The sequence below is a fragment of the Martes martes genome (genome assembly GCF_963455335.1).
Source record: "Martes martes genome assembly, chromosome: 2".
NCBI classification, from domain to species: domain Eukaryota; kingdom Metazoa; phylum Chordata; class Mammalia; order Carnivora; family Mustelidae; genus Martes; species Martes martes.
In genome coordinates this window covers 85,254,333-85,273,743 of record NC_137889.1, presented here as the reverse complement: position 1 = coordinate 85,273,743, position 19,411 = coordinate 85,254,333, and the positions used below count along the sequence as shown (strand labels likewise).

Genomic DNA, 19,411 nt, shown 5'->3' with positions numbered 1-19,411 from the left:
GTTTTTGAACAACACATTTTTAAGCCTCACCCACTCACCCGCTGCAGTCCCTAGGGAAAAAGAATAACCCAGCCCCTCTGATTTGTAGTAAGGCGTACTTGTCTTTCTGGGAACATTCTAGTCTAGTTTCTCCAGTGTCAGTATTACTTGGATTTCACATGAGAAAAATCAGTGCTTGAGCCATTCTGACAGTGGAATTCTATCCTACAAGATGTGAGCTTGGCAATCGTAAGCGATGCTCTGTGGGCAAGCGTGTGGTGTGCCACAGTGTTTCGTAGACGTCTTGACAGGCCAGTTAAAAGAGCTGCTGCTACATTAACAACAACAACAACAACAAAAACAACAAAAAACAAACCAAAAAATCAGAGGGCAGTTTCACTTTTTGTTTCGCTTTTAAAGAAGACTTGACCTTGTTGGAGAGTGACTTGTCCAGGTATTCTGAGAAACAGGAATGCCTGGACACACAAGTTAGTATTGGGCAAGACTAACCATCGCCTTGCCTTGCCAGTAAGCTGATGCCATGAGTCCTTCACTTGCTCTGGCCGAGAAGGCCACGAGGAACAGTTAAAAAGCGCTGACATTTTTCATTAGAGTTTTCCAACGGGATTACTAATAGTCTCTGTAATTGCCTGAAGATGATTTTGATATATTGCTCACATTGGGAATTAAAAAAAAAAACTGGGGCACCTAGCCGACTCAGTTGGTAGAGCATCTGACTCTTGATCTCGGGGTCATGAGTTCAAGACCTGTGCTGGATGTAGAGATCACTTAAATAAAACTTAAATTTTTTTTTTAAAAAATGAGTTCATTGTGTTTGAATTAAAGTGTTGCTCTGGGATGTGAAATGACATAGTATTATTCTTTCATTCTACCAAGAAACTAAGAAATTGCTTTGCATATATCAGTGTTTTTCCTTCTTTGCCTTTTTGAGGTCTGTGTGCCTTCATTTCTGTTTCTCCCCTTGTCTGGAATTCCTCCTTTATTTCACCTGAAGACAGCACATCCAGCTTTCCAAGCCCTACTCTGTGCCGCCTCTTCCAGAACACTTCCTAACCTACTCCACACCCAGTTTTTCCATGTCAGGGACTGTGCTCCACCTTGTCTTATATGCAAGACCATAAGCCTTTGATTCAAACTGCTTTGGCTGTTGTAATCTCTTAATGCAGGGAAACTGAAGAAATTAATGGCAGTGTGGTTTGGCATTGCTGCTTTCATCATGTGAATAAGTATAGGTACCCAGTTGCTGAAAGGGTGGTAGATGAGCTTTAAAAAATAGCTGGGTCTTATGTTCAGAGAACTAATATCTAAAGTTATATGGATACTTCAGTAGCTCAAATTTAGCTCAAATTTTGGCTATTTTAGAAATAGCCACAGTATTGCAGAAACTTGGATTGTCTACCTGTGACTGAGAAGGAAAAGTCCTTCATCCTGAGTCTCCCCATTCCCTTAGTGTTCGTGTGAATTTCTGCCTTGGCTTCCACTTCTGATTGTAGCATCTGGCCAACTCTTATGCTGCTTAGAGACTGAATTCCTTTTTCATCCTAACTTGGTGTCCTAGAAATGAAAGGTAGTGCAAAATGCATTTGGTATTCTGCAGATAAAAAAGTCACAATTATTTTAACATATAGTAGAATCTAGGAAAATATGTTATTACATCTTTAAACTGTAGATGGGAAGCCATAAATTGCACTAAGGCTTAAGTTGGAACAGGAGTTAGGAAACATGGGCTTAATTACTGGCCTTCTCTTTCATTTATTTATATATTTATTTTGCCTTTTCTTTTCTTTCTTTCTTTTTTTTTTTTTTTTTTTCAAATTTAGTCACTTAGCTAAAGGAGTTCTTTATGGTATGTGGATTGTGATGTAAATACAATAATATATTTTAAAACTATTTGAAATGAGAATACAGTGCTCTTTGAGGGTTCCCAGACCCAATTCCAATGTGTGTGGGTGTTCCCCCACATATAACACCAAGCAATTCTAGGACACCAGCAGGATGTCCAAGAATTCAACTCAGTTCTGACTCAGAGATCGCATAAATTAAGGGGTCAGACCTACAAGACAGCTCTTTCCGCTGGCCCCCTCTTCAGATGCCAGTCACAAGCCTGTTGGCATTGTGACTGTTACTTGTGCTTCTGACTGACAGGTTCAGATTGGCGGTTCCAATGACCTTCTCCTTAGGTTTGATTAATTTACTAGAATGCTGTCAGAAATCAGGGAAACAGATTCATAAATTTTTTAAAGGATATGATAAAGGATATGAATCAACAGCCAAAGGAAGAGATGCATAGGGCTGGGTCTGGGGAAAGGGCGCTGAGCTTCCATGCCCTCTCCACACCTTCCACTCTTTCTGCCTCCCTACCAGTTCACCAACCCAGAAGCCCTAGGAAGTAGTCTCTGGTTTTTTGTGGAGGCTTTCTTTTTTTTTTTAATTTTTTATTTTTTAAATTTCAGTGTATCAGAATTCATTGTTTATGCACCACACCCAGTGCTCCAAAATAAAGATAGACTAAGTCATTGGCCATCAGCTGAACCAATCTCCAGTCCTGTATCCCACCCCTACAAGAGGAGGTTGGGGCAGAGAAAGAAGGTTCCAAGTCTCTGATCACAAGGTTGTTTTCCCTGGCAACCAGCACCCCCCCACCTTGGTTGGGGTCCAGCATTCATTAACATAACAGAAGACTCCTTTATCACCCTTAACACTTGGGAAATCCCAAGAGTTTTGGGAGCTGTGATCCATAAATTGTGGACAAAGACCAAATATATATGAGAAATAAATAGTGACAAACAACAATATTGCAAATGCCTTTTGAACATAAGGTCCTGTAAGTGCCACTAGAAGGCAGGGACAGATCTGAGGGGTGTGAATGTGTCAGGTCCCCGTAGGGCCTTCAGCATCCATTGCATGGGGAGTTAAGAAGAGTACAGGAGTCAGAATCTCAAGTCTCCCCGCGGGCAGGTAGGCCATCAGTCACCAAGATGGGCATACCACAGTCCTATATCCACTGAGGATAAATTTTAAGAGCCCCGTGGATGCCTGAAACTGCAGGTAGTACTGAGCCCTATCTGTGCAGTTGACCCTTGAACATAATGGGGCTGGAGGTACTTACTCTTGGTGCAGCTGAAAATCCATGTATAACTTTTGATTCTCCCAGATCTTCACTACAGATAGCCCACGATTGACTGGAAGCCTTATTGATAACCTAAATAGGCTGTTAACACATTTTGTAGGTTCTGTGAATTGCATACTGTATTCTTACCATAAAGTAAGCTGGAAGGGGAAAATGTTAAGAAAATCATAAGGAAGAGAAAATTCATTTACAGTATTGTATTTATTGAAAAAAATTTGTGTACAAGTGGACCCATGCACTTCAAACCTGTGTTCAGGGATCAGCTGTGCTGTTTTTATTCCTAATCATACATACCTATGATAAAGTTTAATTTATGAATTAGGCACAATAGCAGATTAACACCAATAGTAATAAAATAGAACAGTTATGACAGTATACATAAAAGTTATATGAATGTGATCTCTTTCAAAATACCTTATTGTACTGCACTCACCCTTCTTGTGATGATGTGAGATGTCAAATGCTGACCTAGTGAGATGAAGGAGGTGAGCTCTATAGGCTTTGTGACTTAGCCTTAGGCTCCTATTAACTTTCTGGCTGTGTATCAGAAGAATGATTATCTGTTTCTGGACTGGGGTTGATGGCAGGTGACTGAAACCACAGCAAGGGCAACCGTGGCCTGGGGGAGACTAGTGGGCGGTGCCGTGTGATCCGACGGGAGTCGGAGACAGATGCTGAACTCCGCCGTGGATTCCATTGGGACAGGGCTGGAGGCCGTCTGTGGGATGGTGTCTGGTACATTTGGAAACCCAAGGCAGGAGCTCAGCAGAGGGGTCTAGGCCACAGATACACAGTCTTGGGAAATGAATCAGTCAAACCACAGAAACCAGTTCTGGCTGATTGAAGCAGAAAAGGAATTTATTGAAAAGATGTTGGGCAGCTCTTAGAATCTCTAGGAAGACTGAAGAACCAGGCTCAGAAAACAAAGGAAATCAAGGAAGCGGGTTGTAGCAGATAGAAGCACAGCCAGGATTGTGCCATGGAAGCAGATGCCGAGGACACTGCTGTCCTTGACTCCTGCCCCACTGCCTGGCTGCCGAGCTCGTTCCCAGAATGATTCTCTGCTTCCTTCCGTTCCATGTGACCCCAGCTCCCGATGCCCTGCTTCTGGCAGGCGAATCTGGCCAAGTCCTGGTCACATGTCAGCACCTTGACTACAAGCAGGGCTATAAAAGTGAGTAACTGGCCCTTTCAGAATCCAGGAGGGGTGACACTGGGAAGTCTGTGGTTAAAGTAAGGAAACCTGGATGCTGCACAAGGAGATGACAGATGTCCATATAGGAAACCGTCACCTAGCTGGTGATAGCTGAAACTTGAGGGGTGGGTGTGACAGGCCAGAGGGAGAGTTTAGGGAGCACTGAGGGGACAGTCATGTGGGGGAGAGGAGCTTGACAGGGAGCTGAGAAGGAGCAGCACAGAGGAAAGAGGAAGACTGGGTGAGATTTCCTAGAAACCAAGGAGGGACCCTTCAGGAGAAGAGCGAGGCAGATTGAGTAACCTCAGCACTTGCCTTCCTGGCATGTCCTCACTGATGACCTCAGCATAGCATTTCTGGGAGAGTGAGGGGTCAGGACACCAGAGACATGGGTGAGAGACAGTGTAACACAGCGGCTTCTTCCCGGTCAGCCACCTGGCAGCGGAGTGGGCTTTGGCTGGTTGTTTAAACGCCCAAAACGTCGGTTTCTTTGGGTATGGAAATGCAATAATAATGGTGTCCACACAGGGTTCTGAGGATTAACGTGGGACAGTGCTGGGCTTAGTATCTGGTACACTGTGAGTGCTTAATAAGTGTACTTGCTGTTGTTACCTTTGCCCAGAGCTAAAGGGATGAAGGTCAAAGGGTTTTCCCAAGTGACAGGAGCGTGAGTCTCTCCTGTGTCTAAGTGGAGAAGGAGGACAGCAGGAGGGGACGCTGAACATCCTGGAGAGGGCAGGGTGGGTAAGGACCTGTCATCAAACCTGGTTCCATCCAGAAAGGTGCCTTAGAACCTTAGTCTTTGAGAGAAGGAATGCCTGCCTGCCTCATCCATGGGTGGTATGAACTGGGAGAACATCTTTGCAACTCGAGGGACAGATTGGTGTGCACAACTTTTGTCCTAGCCTTGAGAAGGCCTGCCCATCAACACGCGGATATCCCATTACCAGTGAGAGTGTCTCTGACAGACCACTGCTGGTATTATTGCTCCAAGGACTTTCCTCTTGACTTTGACCTTGAAGTCTGAGGCTTTCTGTAATAGAAGCTAGGAAAATCACGTCCAACCACATGATTTTTCCCCCCATCTTGGGAATTCCAGGGGGAAAATACTGGTTTCTGCCTTCACTGTCAGGTGGTTCTTCGCCAGTAGTTACTTCGCCAGGAAGAATGGCAGTTCTGACCTTAGGAGATGTGCGTGTGTCTCTCATATTTTTCTTCTGTAAACTTCTGGGAGAAGTATTTTTTAAGTTAAAAGAGCTGAAAGCAGTTTGTAGTACTAATATTATGATGTGGAATTTCATAACTCATGTAGTTCTAGAACTTACTTCATAAATCATGCAGTTTGGGCTTTTTCACCTTGGCCTGTAAAGCTGGGCACCATTGAATCACAGGAGTGAATCAGGGAGGGCCGCTTCTGGGCTTCTTGTCCGTGGGGACCTGTGGAGGTCTTGCGCTGGTGTTGGCAGGCTTCTGTAAAGGCTGCCCTAGGCAGGAGCTGCTTCTGTCTGTGCAGGGGTCCTTCCCAGTTCTGCTGTATAACGGAAAAGTACTGAAATCCCTCCAGGTTCATGGGAATAACAGCTGAGTCCTGAAAATACCTGCTGTTGGCTCAGGGTCCAAGGAGACTGACAGTGCACGAATCCCTTCCTTTGCGAATCTGTAGGTCTTTTCCAGCTTTGGCAGCACTGGTCTCTGATGGGCACTCCCAGTTCTCCCGGCTAGGGAGAACAGCCCAGGAGGTAGCTCAGTAGCATAACAGGTCTTTCCTTGAATGTTTCAGAGTCTAGACAATAGTGTTATTTTGCTACAGTCTCCTTTGTTACCTTTCTGAGGCAGAGAGGGTTTTGCAGAACATGTGGGAAGCCAGTCCTCTTGTCCTGGTGCTCATCCAGTAGCTAAAGCCTGGTGATGGCCTCTCTCGAGGGACTGAAAGAGTTTGCATGGAAAAGGCAGAGAGCTGTAGCTGTTAGGGCTTTGGGAGACTAAGGAAAACCAGACCATTTAGGAGTGTGGAAAACCAGACCGTTCCATCCTCCCTGGAGCTGGTCACCATTGTTTCTCAGATCCCTGCCAGAGGTTGATTTTTACCTGTTCAGCAAGGATGACAACAGCCTGTGTGGGCTGTTTTCGGAAACACATTTGTCTTCTCCAGAAACTGATTAAACCTTCAGTTCCCTTTAGGAGTAAAGGCCCAGCACAGACCCACAGTGCACGAGACTCTTTTCAGGGCACATCGTGGCGCATGTTAGGCTCGTGTTCCCACCCAGCGTTCTCGTCCTCCAGCAAGACCTCATCGTTGGCTGCCCCCCTTTCTGCTCCCTCCTGTCCTCACTGTTCCTGCTCAGCACTCCACCATTCAGAGCTGCCAGGCCAACTGTCTAGTGTGTTTTCCTCGCTCGGATGGTGTGCTCCAGATGTGGCCAGTGCTGTCCTTAGCCTCTGTGTCTTCCCTCCTGCTGTTAGCTTTGTTCAAGTGGCCTCCCTTCAGTCTCCATTCGAGGTCACTGTTCTTTGAGGCCCCTGACTCCTCCCACCCCCAGCCCCGAACTTTCCTGACCATTTCAGAGATTTCTGTTCTTCTCTTTGAATTTTCTTGATCTTTGAGTTTGGCTTATTGGCCTACAAGCCTTGTCTGGCGTCCTGGATCATAAGCTTGAGGGGAGAATCTTCCTCGAGCTAAGCCCCTGCCCCAGGGCAGCCAGTCCATACTGAGTGTAGGCCACGAGGCCGGGTCTGCAGCTGCTGGGCCCTGTTTCTCATTCCAGAGAGGTGGAGCACTACGTTTGCCCCGATGTGTTTGTTGGTCAGATAGCATTTCTGGATGGCCAGAACAGTTGGCTATAGTTAATCCATTTCCCTATCAAAGTCACTGGACTGAAATGTTTCAGTGGGTGTGTCTGATGTCAGCAGATAGATTTAATTTTTCTAGGAGTACAGAGTACCGGGCACCTGCGTGCTCCTGTAAGGGTGTCAGAGCCGTGCTCCTGCAGTTTGCCAAAGAGGAAACTCAAAGCAGACCTGGGACCTGAACCAAGGTCTTCTCTTTTCCACAGAAATTGCTTTTCTCTTACTCTACCCACTTTTTGGAACTATTTTTGTTGTTGTGTTGTTTATTTTTTATAGAAAGAGAAAAGAGTTAGCTGAAGTTTCTGAAAAAAGAAGAAGATAAAAGAGGAAAAAACTCAGATAATCTTAGGCGACAATACTCTTTCCAAATATCATGTGTAGAATTCCTTGTCCACATGTCCTGCCGCTGAGGGAGGAGTCAACACCGGGGACAGCCGGTGTCCTCAGAAGGGCTAAGAGAGTGTGGGGGGCAGGGTTCGTATAAACAAGAGCTCCCTCACCTCAAATAACCGTCACCTCAACGTCCTCTCCCTGTGCTCCTGTTAGGGAAGCAAAATGGCTCTTCGTTTATTTTTCTCTTCTCATAAAGGGCCTTTCCTTAGAATTATCTTGTTGGTGGGACTGGGGTGAACATTAGAAATATGTGGCATGAATTTATCATTTGTTTTTGTAAGATATCTGAGTTTCTTTTATGCCAGATGAGGGGAATCCTAAGAGTGAAAGAGGGCAGGTGAGCTGTGGCTTAAAGGAAGCATTCACGCTATTGAGGACACACATATGAAAAGGTTAATGCTGACTTTTTGAGTAAGGGAGAAAAAGGAGGGAATTTTGTCTTTTACTGCTGTAACTCCTAAGGCTTAAGTTACTTGGATGTCATCGAGTTGGAAATGAAAACTTTGGCATCTTTAAACACAGTATAATTTCTTTGCCACCAGTGATATTTGAGGATGGTTTTTGATGTCCACAGTTGGCTTAATTTTGGCAGTTTGCTATGTCTTTTCCCCCTTCAGTCTTTAACAAATACTTCAGGGTGTGTGTGCATGAGCGGGTATTGTCCAGGGCAATATCTACACTAAAGCAGTTTAATCTTTGAGAAGTAACTTTTTAACTTAAGACAGTGATGTTAAAGCTCCTTATAACTTGATCTCCTTTCCAAATTGTCAAAGTCAAGTGAGCTGAAACTGACCAAAGAGAAAAAATGAATCTGTTCTGAGTTTTAGAGAGAAATAGTGACATGATTTTACTTCTCAATGATGACATTAAAATAGGGTTTTTGCTTTCTGAAGTTAGGGAAATGCTGACCATGTGTAGTTTATTGCTTTAAGGTGGACTGTACATAGCTGACTTCTGTTGGGTTTGTAAAACTTCCCGATTGTGGGATTTAAAAATCTCTGTTATGAGATGGCCCAGGTTTATGTTTCATTTGTTCTATTCAGAGATAATTACTGCTACCCATTTGGGACTTTTAAATCCCCAGGTCAGCTCTGACTCAAACTCGATTGGCTTCTCCATCTGCTCTCATTACTTTTCTTGTCAGGTGACAGTCTTCCTCTTAGTAACATGATCTAATATTTATTGCACTTTTAACTATGTGCCAGGCACGAAGCAAAGGCATTATTATCTCATTTTAACCTCAGGATAATTACATGGTAGATACTGTTGCCATCTTCATTTTAAAATCGTAAGGCTGGGACTTGTGAGAAGTGATTGACCTGCTCAGGACCAGAGAGTGGTGACCTTGGGCCTGGAATTTAAGTTTGTCTGCATTCTGAAGCCCAAACCCTCAGCCAGCCACTAGACTGCCCTGGTTCCTTGGGTGGGTCCTGTGAACTTGGATAAGCCTGAACTACATACTAGCTTCAAGTTTCTGACCTCAACAGACCTGCATTGGAATTCTGGCTCTCTTAGTAGCTATGTGATCTTGAGTGAATTGCTTAAATCCTTAAAACCTCGTCTTCATTCTGAAGTTGGGTGTGAAATCCAGTGTAAGTCCACTTTCAGTGCACAGGACAGAAGGGACTATAGTTATTTTGCTTAATACTTACGCAGTAGCCTGACTTTTCTAAGACAGTTTTTGGCATGTGAAGTTGCCTGTTTTCTTTTTCTTCTGGGATGCTCTTCCCTGGCCAGCTCGATCTGATGTTCACATTTCTTTACATCTGTCACTTCTGGGATTCTCCAAAACATTTCTGGAGGCAACTAGGTGAGTTAGTGGCCTTTTTGTACGAAAGTTATGGAGGGAGTCCTGGCCTTTTGGGGTTGGAGGGAGACCAGTAGTCAGCATGCCTCTTCTCTGCTCAAGTTCAGCACAAGTGGAGAAGTGGCAGAAGTTGGGCTGGTGAAGACTGAGCTGTCACCTTGATTTAGATAGGGGCAGTGAAGTGGAGGGAGGAAGGGAAGATTGCAGCCAGGATTCTCCCTGTCAGATGAGGGTTTGGGAGGGGTTCTCTGGTCTCTGTGTTGTCTGCACCTTAAGGGAAAATGGGAAACCCGCTTGCTGAAGGTCACAAAGCTTCTATTGGCCAGTGGCTCTGAAACTCAGATGTCCACTCCTGGACCCAGTCTTGGGACCATGTTTGGTGGAGCGCTAGGTGGAAAGATTGTATTTTGGAAAGTTTGCTGGAGTTTTTGAAAATAGCTACACTTGTTACATTTTGGGGCTTCTTCGGTTAAATGTTTTTGGATTACATGGCTTTTAGAAGGTCATATAAACCAGGTGCCTGGGTGGCTCAGTTGGCTAAGCGTCTAACTCTTGATTTTGGTTCGGGTCATTATCTCTGGGTCATGAGATTGAGCCCTGAGTTGGACTCTGTGCTCAGCATGGAGTCTGCTTGAGATTCTCTCTCTGTGTCTCCCCCTCCCCCACCATGTGTGCATGCTCTATCTCTCTCTCTCTCAAAGAAATAACTATTTTTTAGAAAATAAAATGTCGGGGCTCCTGGGTGGCTCAGTGGGTTAAAGCCTCTGCCTTCGGCTCAGGTCATGATCCCAGGGTCCTGGGATCGAGCCCCACATCGGGCTCTCTGCTCAGCAGGGAGCCTGCTTCCTCCTCTCTCTCTCTGCCTGCCTCTCTGCCTACTTGTGATCTCTCTCTGTCAAATAAATGAATAAAATCTTTAAAAAAAAAAAAGAAAAGAAAATGTCATATGATGACTGATAGTTTCTTGGTGTATATATCACACATACCCACACACACATACATATACACGTGCTTTGAATTTTATGTCATTAAGTGTATTTATGTATGTGTATGTGTATGTATATTGTATTATTATGTTATATGTATGTTTTTTCTTCTGTTTGTTTTCTTTATATGTTTTTTGGTATGTTAATTTATGTCTTGGTTCTAAAGAAAAATCATCATAATGATTAAGAACTGCAGAAGAATATGACCTGCCATATGAGGTTTTATGTAATGATTATTCTTACAAATACAGATTTGGTGATGGTTTCAGCATTGAGGAGCGACCCTGTCTACACTCCCCCATCCTTTCCCTACTACAAATAGTCTACTAATTTAGAGACCAAATCCCTTTCCCTCTCCAGCCCCTCACCCCCACCCACCTTACATGTATGTCTTGTCTTGATTTAAAGTTTATGAAAATAGTCATGTTATTCAAATTCATCCAGAAATGAAGCCTATTAAAACTTATATGCAGTCCCATTTTTTGTTGAATGCTTATAAAATCTGTACATTTGATATGAAGTTATATTAACCATCATCTGAAAGTATCTTAAATTTTTGCAGCTGTAGAATTATATTAGACTTCTCATAACTCAGTTTTTACATTTAAAACCAATTTAGACTCATCTGTAAGGAAGGAAAATTATAGCTCATGAGAACCATTGGCCCAAGTATATATTCTTAACTCAGCATTTAAATCTCAAAACTACAACAAAATTAATCTGTCTTGTCTTTTCTTTTTTAGCTTTTCAGACAAACTATTCAGTGGAAAGGGCTTACATTTTCAGCCGTCAGTTCTAGATTTTGGAATTCAGTAAGTATCTTTTCTTTATAATTCTTAATAACTTATTTTATTTGCAATTTTTTGCTTTCAGGATATCATTTATATATACTTAAATATATTAATATATTTAAGATGTACTTATATATAGCATATTTATATATCTATATATAAAATGTTAAATACATTTTAGGTATATTAGTAATATGAGGGATATTGATCCTGGGACTTGTTCAGAGGAATATTTTTGTGGAAGGGAGAATGTAAGATTGTTTTAGCCATTTCTTCAGTTTTGTTTTTTTTTAAGATTTTATTTATTCATTTGACAGACAGAGATCACAAGTAGGCAAAGAGGCAGTCAGAGAGAGAGGAAGGGAAGCAGGCTCCCTGCTGCTGAGCATAGAGCCTGACGTGGGGCTCAATCCCAGGACCCTGAGATCATGACCTGAGCCGAAGGCAGAGGCTTTAACCCACTGAGCCACCTAGGCACCCCGATTCTTCAGTTTTTAATAAATACTCCTTATAATGTGATTGGAATTTAATAAGAAGGGATTGAAATTTAATAAGAAGTCAATATTAAGCGACTGGAATTTAATAAGAAGTCAATATTGTTTTTCTATAACAAATCAAGTTATTTTATAGTAAAAAACACTAAATATTGATGGTTTTGGAATTCTTTGCCTTAGATCCATTTGCTTGTTTTTACTGCTTGTTATGCTTTGTTATGTACCGGACAGACATTAGTTGCTCCATTTAAGACTCTGGAACAAAGTGGGAAAGACAGCATATAAGCTGCAGTTACTTACTCATCCTCGGTGATGCCCTCATCACATTCAGAACCGTGAAGACAAAGGGAACGTGACTTGAGTGTTGGTAGAGGGAGGAATCTGGGAACTTGGAGAAGTTAGGAGAAGGGCGATGCTGAGCAGAAGGGAGAACTTAAGGACTCTTATAGGCTGTAATGCTTACAGTGGTTGAAGTTGGAAACCTCGGGTGTTAAACACCCTGGATGTAGAATGTCTTGGCTCTGAGGAGATACTGCGTCACGTTCGTAGAGTTTCAAGTATGGAAGTGACGGTGTTTCAGGTGTCAGAGCCCCGCTTGCTTCAGCAGCCTGGGACATTAATTTCATGAAGAGCTGTTTTGAGTTACAAGAAGAGTTAGGTGAATGAAGTAGGCATGGTGCTGGGAGTGCATCTGGGATGCCCTCCTTGACTCATCTGGATTGCCTTCTTGCCCTTTCCTTCTGGTCAGCAAAAGGTTAGAGCTGCAGTAAAGGAGAAGGAATATTAAATGTAAAAGTACCTTGTTGAGCTTTTAATGGTGATTCTGTAAAAGGAAGAAGAGAGGAAAGTGGGAAGGGTGCTGGCTGTCTTTACAATATTCTAGGTGTCTGCCTCTTTGTGTTTGAATTTGCACATTTTTACTGTTCAGTAAAGAAATGTTCAAAGCTGAATTTATGATAAAACTTCACTGGTTTGAGATTCTGAGAGATCGCTTTACTTAGGTGAAATGTCTTTATTGTAAACGGGAATTTTAATGCAGGACCTAACTTTACAAATATATACGTTGTCTATTACATACAAATACAACATTGTCTATTACATTGTATGTTAACTAACAAATTTAAATAAAGATATGGAAGAGAAAAAAGAAAAAATTATAACAGTCTGGTAGACATAGTAAAATGAATAGTAGTAAGTACAGTTAGATGAGGGTAACAACTCCAGTTGATGGGACGCTGGCTATGATATATTTCCTCCTCAGTAAGATAAAAGTCCTGAGAACAGTGCACATGGATGGATGGATGTCTTGGCTACAAATGTTAACTGGCTATATGCATCCATTTTTGGCTCTGATAACTGGAAGCAGGTTGAAAAGCAAATGTTTTAAATGTTTTATTTACAAAGGTTATCACACTTTAGCCTGGTCTCACCTTTGGATGATTCAGTTTTGTTTGTATAGTACTTTATAGTTCTCAAAGTACAGTTGTATCTCTTGTCAGCTGAGTCTTCTATCAATCCTAGAAGGATAGTGGAATAGTGGGGGCAGGCATTATCTGAGAGAGAGAGAGGCAGAGAGTTGTGTGTGTGTCATTTTCAAATTGTACTTGAGCATAAACTACAGATGCTTATGAATTTGGTGCTGAGCAGTAATGTTTTTTGCCCAAGGGCATTTCACTAGAAGTGACAGAATAAGTCTTCTGATTTCTAAGCCAGCACATACCCTTTTTTTGTTTTTTTTGGTAGCTCTAGGATATGATTATGGGAATAAATTATTTTTGCTGAAGTTTTTTAAAAATCTCGGTAAGAACAAATGGTAACCTAAATTAGAACGCTTCTTCTTCTTCTTCTTTTTTTTTTTAAGATTTTATTTATTTATTTGAAAAAGAGCGAACATGAGTGGGGTGAAGGGTAGAGGAAGAAGCCGGCTGCCCACTGAGCAGAGAGCCCAATGTGGGACTCAGTCAGGTCCTGGGATCTTGACCTGAGCTGAAGGCAGATGCTTAACCGACTGAGCCACCCAGGCATCCCAGAACATTTCTAAAATTAGTTAAATTCTTCCTTACTTTTTACAAATGGTCTATTTTATAGGCATTATATTCAAACTTCAGCCAGAGAGTTCTCCTCCTGATTTCTTCACTGCCTTTGTTCAGCTGTTGCTATTGTTTATTTCAAAATTGACCTTGGGCAAACCCCATCCCTTTTCATCACTGCGGTTTCCCTCTGGGATGTAGTATCAGGATCTTGTTACTCACCTGCGTTCTGCCCACTTCTTAGGGTTTATTATAAGGGTTAATATTCCGCTGGTCCAGAGATTAAAAGTGCTAATCATTCATAAGAGATTTTAATCATTCTTTTGTAGTATTAAATTAGTAGAGTATCTTCCAGTTGTTACTAGTGGCTGAAATTCTTATCCTCATAACACTTTTAAAAATAGAATTAAAAATAGAATAAAAATAGCGCAGTGGTAACTAGGTCTGCGCTAGGTCTGGTGAGGTTTCTGGTGGATGCAGTCATGGGGCTCTGTAGAATTGCAGTTTGGGGTCTGATTTTCTAAAATGTTTTTGTTTGGGCAACATCTGTATTTTTTTAAACTAAACGTCTTGTATTCCAATGATACAAAGCTTTGAGGATAAGTAGTAATAACTTCGCTGATTGAGTCTATTATTTACGTAAAACCTTAAATGATGGAGTCTTTGTTTATTTAACTTAACTTAGTGAAGGGAGAAGGCAAATGTAAGCCCACTACTCCCAAAGCAGAGCTCTCAGAGGTAACCCTTTACGGAAATATAAAAAATTTTAGTTGTATTAGGTAAGAACATTAAAAAAATAATAATAATAAAAAGTTTAAAAATCAAGAATCACATTAGTGTGTATTTTATTTATAACTGGATGTAAAGGACTTATTTTTTAAAATACACATTGGTTGTATTAGATCTTCAGTAGAGACTTGTGATTATAAGTAGGAAGTGTGGGGTACCTGAGTGGCTCCATCGGTTAAACATCCAACTCTTAATATCGGCCTCAGGTCTTGATCTGAGGGTCATGAATTCAAGCCCCGCACTAGCCTCTGTCCTGGGCATGAAGCTTACTTAAGAGGAAAAAAAGGAAGAGGAAAAGCTGGAAGAGGAATATGAGGGATTTGATGGTGGGATATGGTAGTTTGGAAATCCCATTGTCCATAAGACAACATGTACTTCATTTTCTCTAAAACACACAATTCTTAGTATCAGAGAAATCAGAATAAAATCAGAGAAATACAAGTATAATGTAGATGAATTTTTAATATAGAATATAGTTTTATTTCTCGGCCATGTTAAGGAGAGCGGTATATTTGGGTCTCTGCCTCTGAGGGCATTAAGTCTGGAGAAGGGGCTTCAGTGAAATGTGTGTGGCTCTCTGTGTATGACCATGTGACTTAACTGGTAGGAATCTGAGCGGAAGGATTCCAGGGACCATGGCAGGGAGGAGGGCCCAGGTGCGCCAGTGATAGCTCCATTCCTTTGCAGTTCCTTTGCTCTCCTTGCAGCGAGTGGAAAAGAGGAGGAAGGAAAAAATCAGCGTGAGCATCCTCATTAGTGAGGGTGTTTGCTGGAAAGCATATATCCTTACCTTAGTACATGAATGTTTTGAAATTATGTCTGAAACTTCTATGTGCTTGTCTGTGGAGGGAGGAGCCAGAGCTTTCATCAGAATTTTCTAGAAGACTCATGATTCAAACGGATAAGAGCAAGCACTGGAAAGTGCTGCTGAGTTTGGTTCTCAGAAGAATGGTGTTTAGTAACAGTTAAGTTTTCCTTTCATGAGACAGGATAAAGTCTCTTTGTGAGTAGAAATCCATTCCCCCCCAAAAGCCTCTTTAAACTTACCACTGAGAAAAGAAACTCTCAAAAAACCTGGGTTTTTCTATGAGTACAGTTTCTTATCCAAACCTGTTTTCATTTGAATTAGAGCCCCATTAGGTGAGTACCTAGTTTCTACTCCGTATTTGCAAGCATTTAACGGCCTCTGCGGGTCGAATTCTTCCAACACCAAAGTCGGGGAGGTGTTACCATTGGTCAGCATAAGTGTCTCGTAAAAGAAAGGGTTCTTTTAAAAGGCTTTGACTTGTGAATTAAATAAATGTTTTATTAATAGCCTGATTTAATCACTGCTGCTTTTAGCTTTAATGAACACCAACAGCTTTCTGGGTTGAAAGCATATACATGTTGCGTGGGTGGAGGGGTGGGTGGATGGCCGTATTTACGACCACACAGTCCATTGGTTTTTTTCTCCTTGTTCCCCTCCTAGGTTCCTGGGTCACCCTGCAGCAAAGATTCTCTATGCTTATAACCCTAGTAGGGATAGGGAGGTCGTGGTGAATTCAGTGTTTACAGCTGCTAGACATTTTCATGTGCCTCCTGTTCATTGCAGGGTAAGTGTTGATATACTCTTGGAAACTATGCTGTGGCAGGCTGCCAGGCTTTCTTGCTTTCTTTGGCCTGCAGTTTTGACTTTCTGCTCCCTGTCTCCCCTTTTCCTGCTACCCACACTCTTTCCTTCTGCGTGTTTGCTTTAGCATTTATTTTTTCAGTTGTCCATAATTTTGGTGGCTCTTGATATCTCCATGGGAAAAAAAAAAGTTTAGAGTCTAAACAAGGTATAATGTTGTGTATCTAATAGGACTTTTTCATGGTTAAAGAAACTTAATATTATGGGTCTTGAAATGATGGCAAATGCTGAACCGTTTAGTAATCATTACAAGTTTTAGAGTTGTGATCTCTGCCTGGCGAACCTACTAGAACAGGACTCCTTTCTAAATGTAGGAATAGGAAGGAGTAAATGGCTCCTTATAAAGTTAATAGGCAGCAGAGAGCTGCCAATCCCTGTTCTTCCTGGTTGTTTAGATTTCAGTGGTCTTTAACTTTGAGTGAAGATCCCAGTTGCTAGTGGGTTTTATTTGTTTATTTAGCTTACTTATGTCTACCCGATACACTTTTTTTCCTTTTAAATATGGGACCAAGGAGATGGTGCAGCAGGGAGCCCAGTATTTTGTTTATGATAGTCCAGATAAACGCAGCTCCTGACTTTCATTAGGAATTGGCAAGTTTGTACATTGGTGGCTCCTTTTATTTAAGGGGAGTTAGAACCGTGTTTGGTAAAGGCCGTTGAACACACGGGTGCAGAAGAGGAAGGAAAAGGAAGAAGGTGAGGGCTTAGGATTCCCAATCTGAAGTGAACGGACTCGGCAGCTGCCCTGTGGTCAGTCTGTGGTGTGTTCTTTGATAACATTCTCTTTGATTGTTGGATTTTGATCCATTTGGTGATTCTCAGGGATTCACGATACTTCTGAATCAAGGGTACAGAATAGGCATCTGTTAAATTATCAAAAAGGAAGTCTCCAAAAGACATTTTTTACAGAGGTTCATTCCAAATGGCTAATTTGGTACCTTCCTTTCAGGTAATTCCAGCAATGGGGAAAACATCCTTCAGAATTATTTTCTTACCTACTGAAGAAGGAAGCATTGAAAGTTCTTTATTTATTAATACCTCCTCCTATGGAGTCCTTCCCTATCACGTAAGTAACTTTCCCCTCTCGTCCCTTGATTTGGTTGTTGATTTAACAGGGAGGGTTTGGGTATTTTATAAAAGACTTTTGTAAATATTGCTGCCTGGTTTATGTCATTAGAATACAAGATTGTTAGTGATGTAAACTCACCAGCTTTCCTGCTTCTTCTGCCTGCCCTGCTATACACAGTTGGCTGTCTTGGGCCCAGAGCACAGAGCTGTAACTCCCACTAAGGATCTTTGAAGGGCATTGGAACAAAACCAAGAAGTCCACCATATTATATTTTTATTATAAAATCGAGTGGGCTTTCAGAGCTCTGTCCTGACCTCATGCACAGTCCAGAGGGAGGAGCTGTAAAGGCAGTCCCTAGTGCTTCTGCCTCCTTCCCTCCTGGGCTCGGGAATATTTCTGATCAGGGGATATGGATTTCATGTTTTGGGGGGGCCAGTTCTCAGGGAGCTTGCCTCATATCGAGGCACCAGGAATGGAGGGTGAAGAATCTTTTTGTTGTTGTTCACGAAGTAGTTAGGAATATTTATCTTAAGTGGTATCTGACATCTTTAATAGGATGTGACATCAAGCCAAGATCTATCATTTTTATGGTTAGTTCTTACTGGTTTCCATTAAACACTTGGCCCCATATCAGAAAAATTGTTTATTTCTGCAAAGGTTTGCTACAGTGAGGAACATTCAGCTTAAATATAGCGACTTTTGTTGCTTTCTTTTGTAAACAAAAATACATATAATAATTGGATTAATAGAGTCTTACAGGCCACAGTGGTGGATACAGATTTCCTTTCGAAAGGTATTTTAACATTATGGCAAAAATGTTTCAGAATAAGTAGGGGAGTAATTAACTTTTTTTTTTTTTTTTCTGAAGGTATCTGGAATTGGCACTCGAAGAGTCTCTACAGAAGGGTCTGCAAAGCAGCTACCAAACGCTTACTTTCTGCTTCCACAGGTCCAGAGCATTCGACTTTCACAGACACAGGTAATTTTAATAGATTTATTTTAAATTCTGGTATGCACTAAACTTTGTAGTCCTCTAAATTGAGGTATCTTTTGCTGCCCTTTTTATATAGGATTGTTAGAGATGTTAAACTCACCAGGTTGCAGAATTGGGATTTTACTATATTTTGCTTTTTTGAAAAAAAAATCCTGATATATATAGAAATAATATACATATGTGAAGTGTCGGTGGAATCCACATACTTCTTGTGAAAGGCTGTATAATCTATGGTGTTGCTTTCCCATAGTTCGCTTAATCTTGTTTTTGATCATTTGAAATGTTTCCAGTTTCTCATTATTATTACCATTAGGCCATGTACAAGTTTTATAAGTTTCTTTATTTCCTTTTTGGCTTACCTATTTCCTTGGGGTATGTTTTGTAAGGAGAGATTCCATAGTTAAAGAGTATGAACCATTTTATAGAGCTTGTTAAATCTTGCCAGGTTGCTTTTCAGGAAGACAGAACCTCTGTGGTCACCAGTAATGGTATTTTTTTCAGGAATGTCTTACTGTCTTCCCCTCTCCCTGCTTCCAGTCTTTCCTGAGTGGATCTTAGTGGAAAGAAACGTTGTTGATGTTTTAGAATGTGTATCCAGTCGACCCTTGAACAGTGCAGGGGTTCTGGGGGCCTACCCCATATGCAGTTCAAAAATCTGTGTATAACTTTTGACTCCCTAGAAACTTAACTACTAATAGCCTACTGTTGACGAGAAGCCCTACAGATAACATAGTTGACTAACATGTATTCTGTGATGTAGATGTTATATACTGTATTCTTACAAAAAAGTAAGCTAGAGAAAATGTTATTAAAATCATAAAAGAAAATCCATTTACGGTACTGTACTCTATCAAAAAAGAATTTGCATGTAAGTGGACCTATATAGTTCAACTTCTGTTGTTCAAGGGTCAAGTGTAATGATAATATAATGTTCTTTCAATATGCATTTCATTAATAGGGTATAGATTTTGATCAGTTTTCCCCCTTGACTTATTTCCTGGTGACTACCGATAACTTCGGAAATGGAGAAAACTCTTGAACCAATGTAGGATGAACTTTTCCACCTTACCTACCCTTTTTTTTTTCTGATTAGTGAATAAAGAACATTGCTTAGAACTTTGTGTGGGTCACAGTAGTACCTGGGGCTTTCCTTCATTCAGTAGTCTTCTTGAGCCTCTGCTATGGGCATGCACTGTTTTAGCATTTCCATCTTCCTG

The 19,411-nt window shown here is 41.5% G+C and overlaps 1 protein-coding gene across 1 annotated transcript in view; it reads left to right on the top strand.

Annotated features, from left to right (window-relative positions):
• TMEM131L (transmembrane 131 like) overlaps positions 1-19,411 on the top strand; it is a 157,684-nt gene that overhangs the window by 69,911 nt on the left and 68,362 nt on the right. Inside the window, exons 4-7 of the mRNA XM_080797493.1 lie at positions 11,102-11,170; positions 15,931-16,054; positions 17,081-17,197; positions 18,069-18,179. Of these exons, the coding sequence (XP_080653619.1) occupies positions 11,102-11,170; positions 15,931-16,054; positions 17,081-17,197; positions 18,069-18,179 (421 nt within the window). The remainder of the gene's footprint in view (positions 1-11,101; positions 11,171-15,930; positions 16,055-17,080; positions 17,198-18,068; positions 18,180-19,411) is intronic.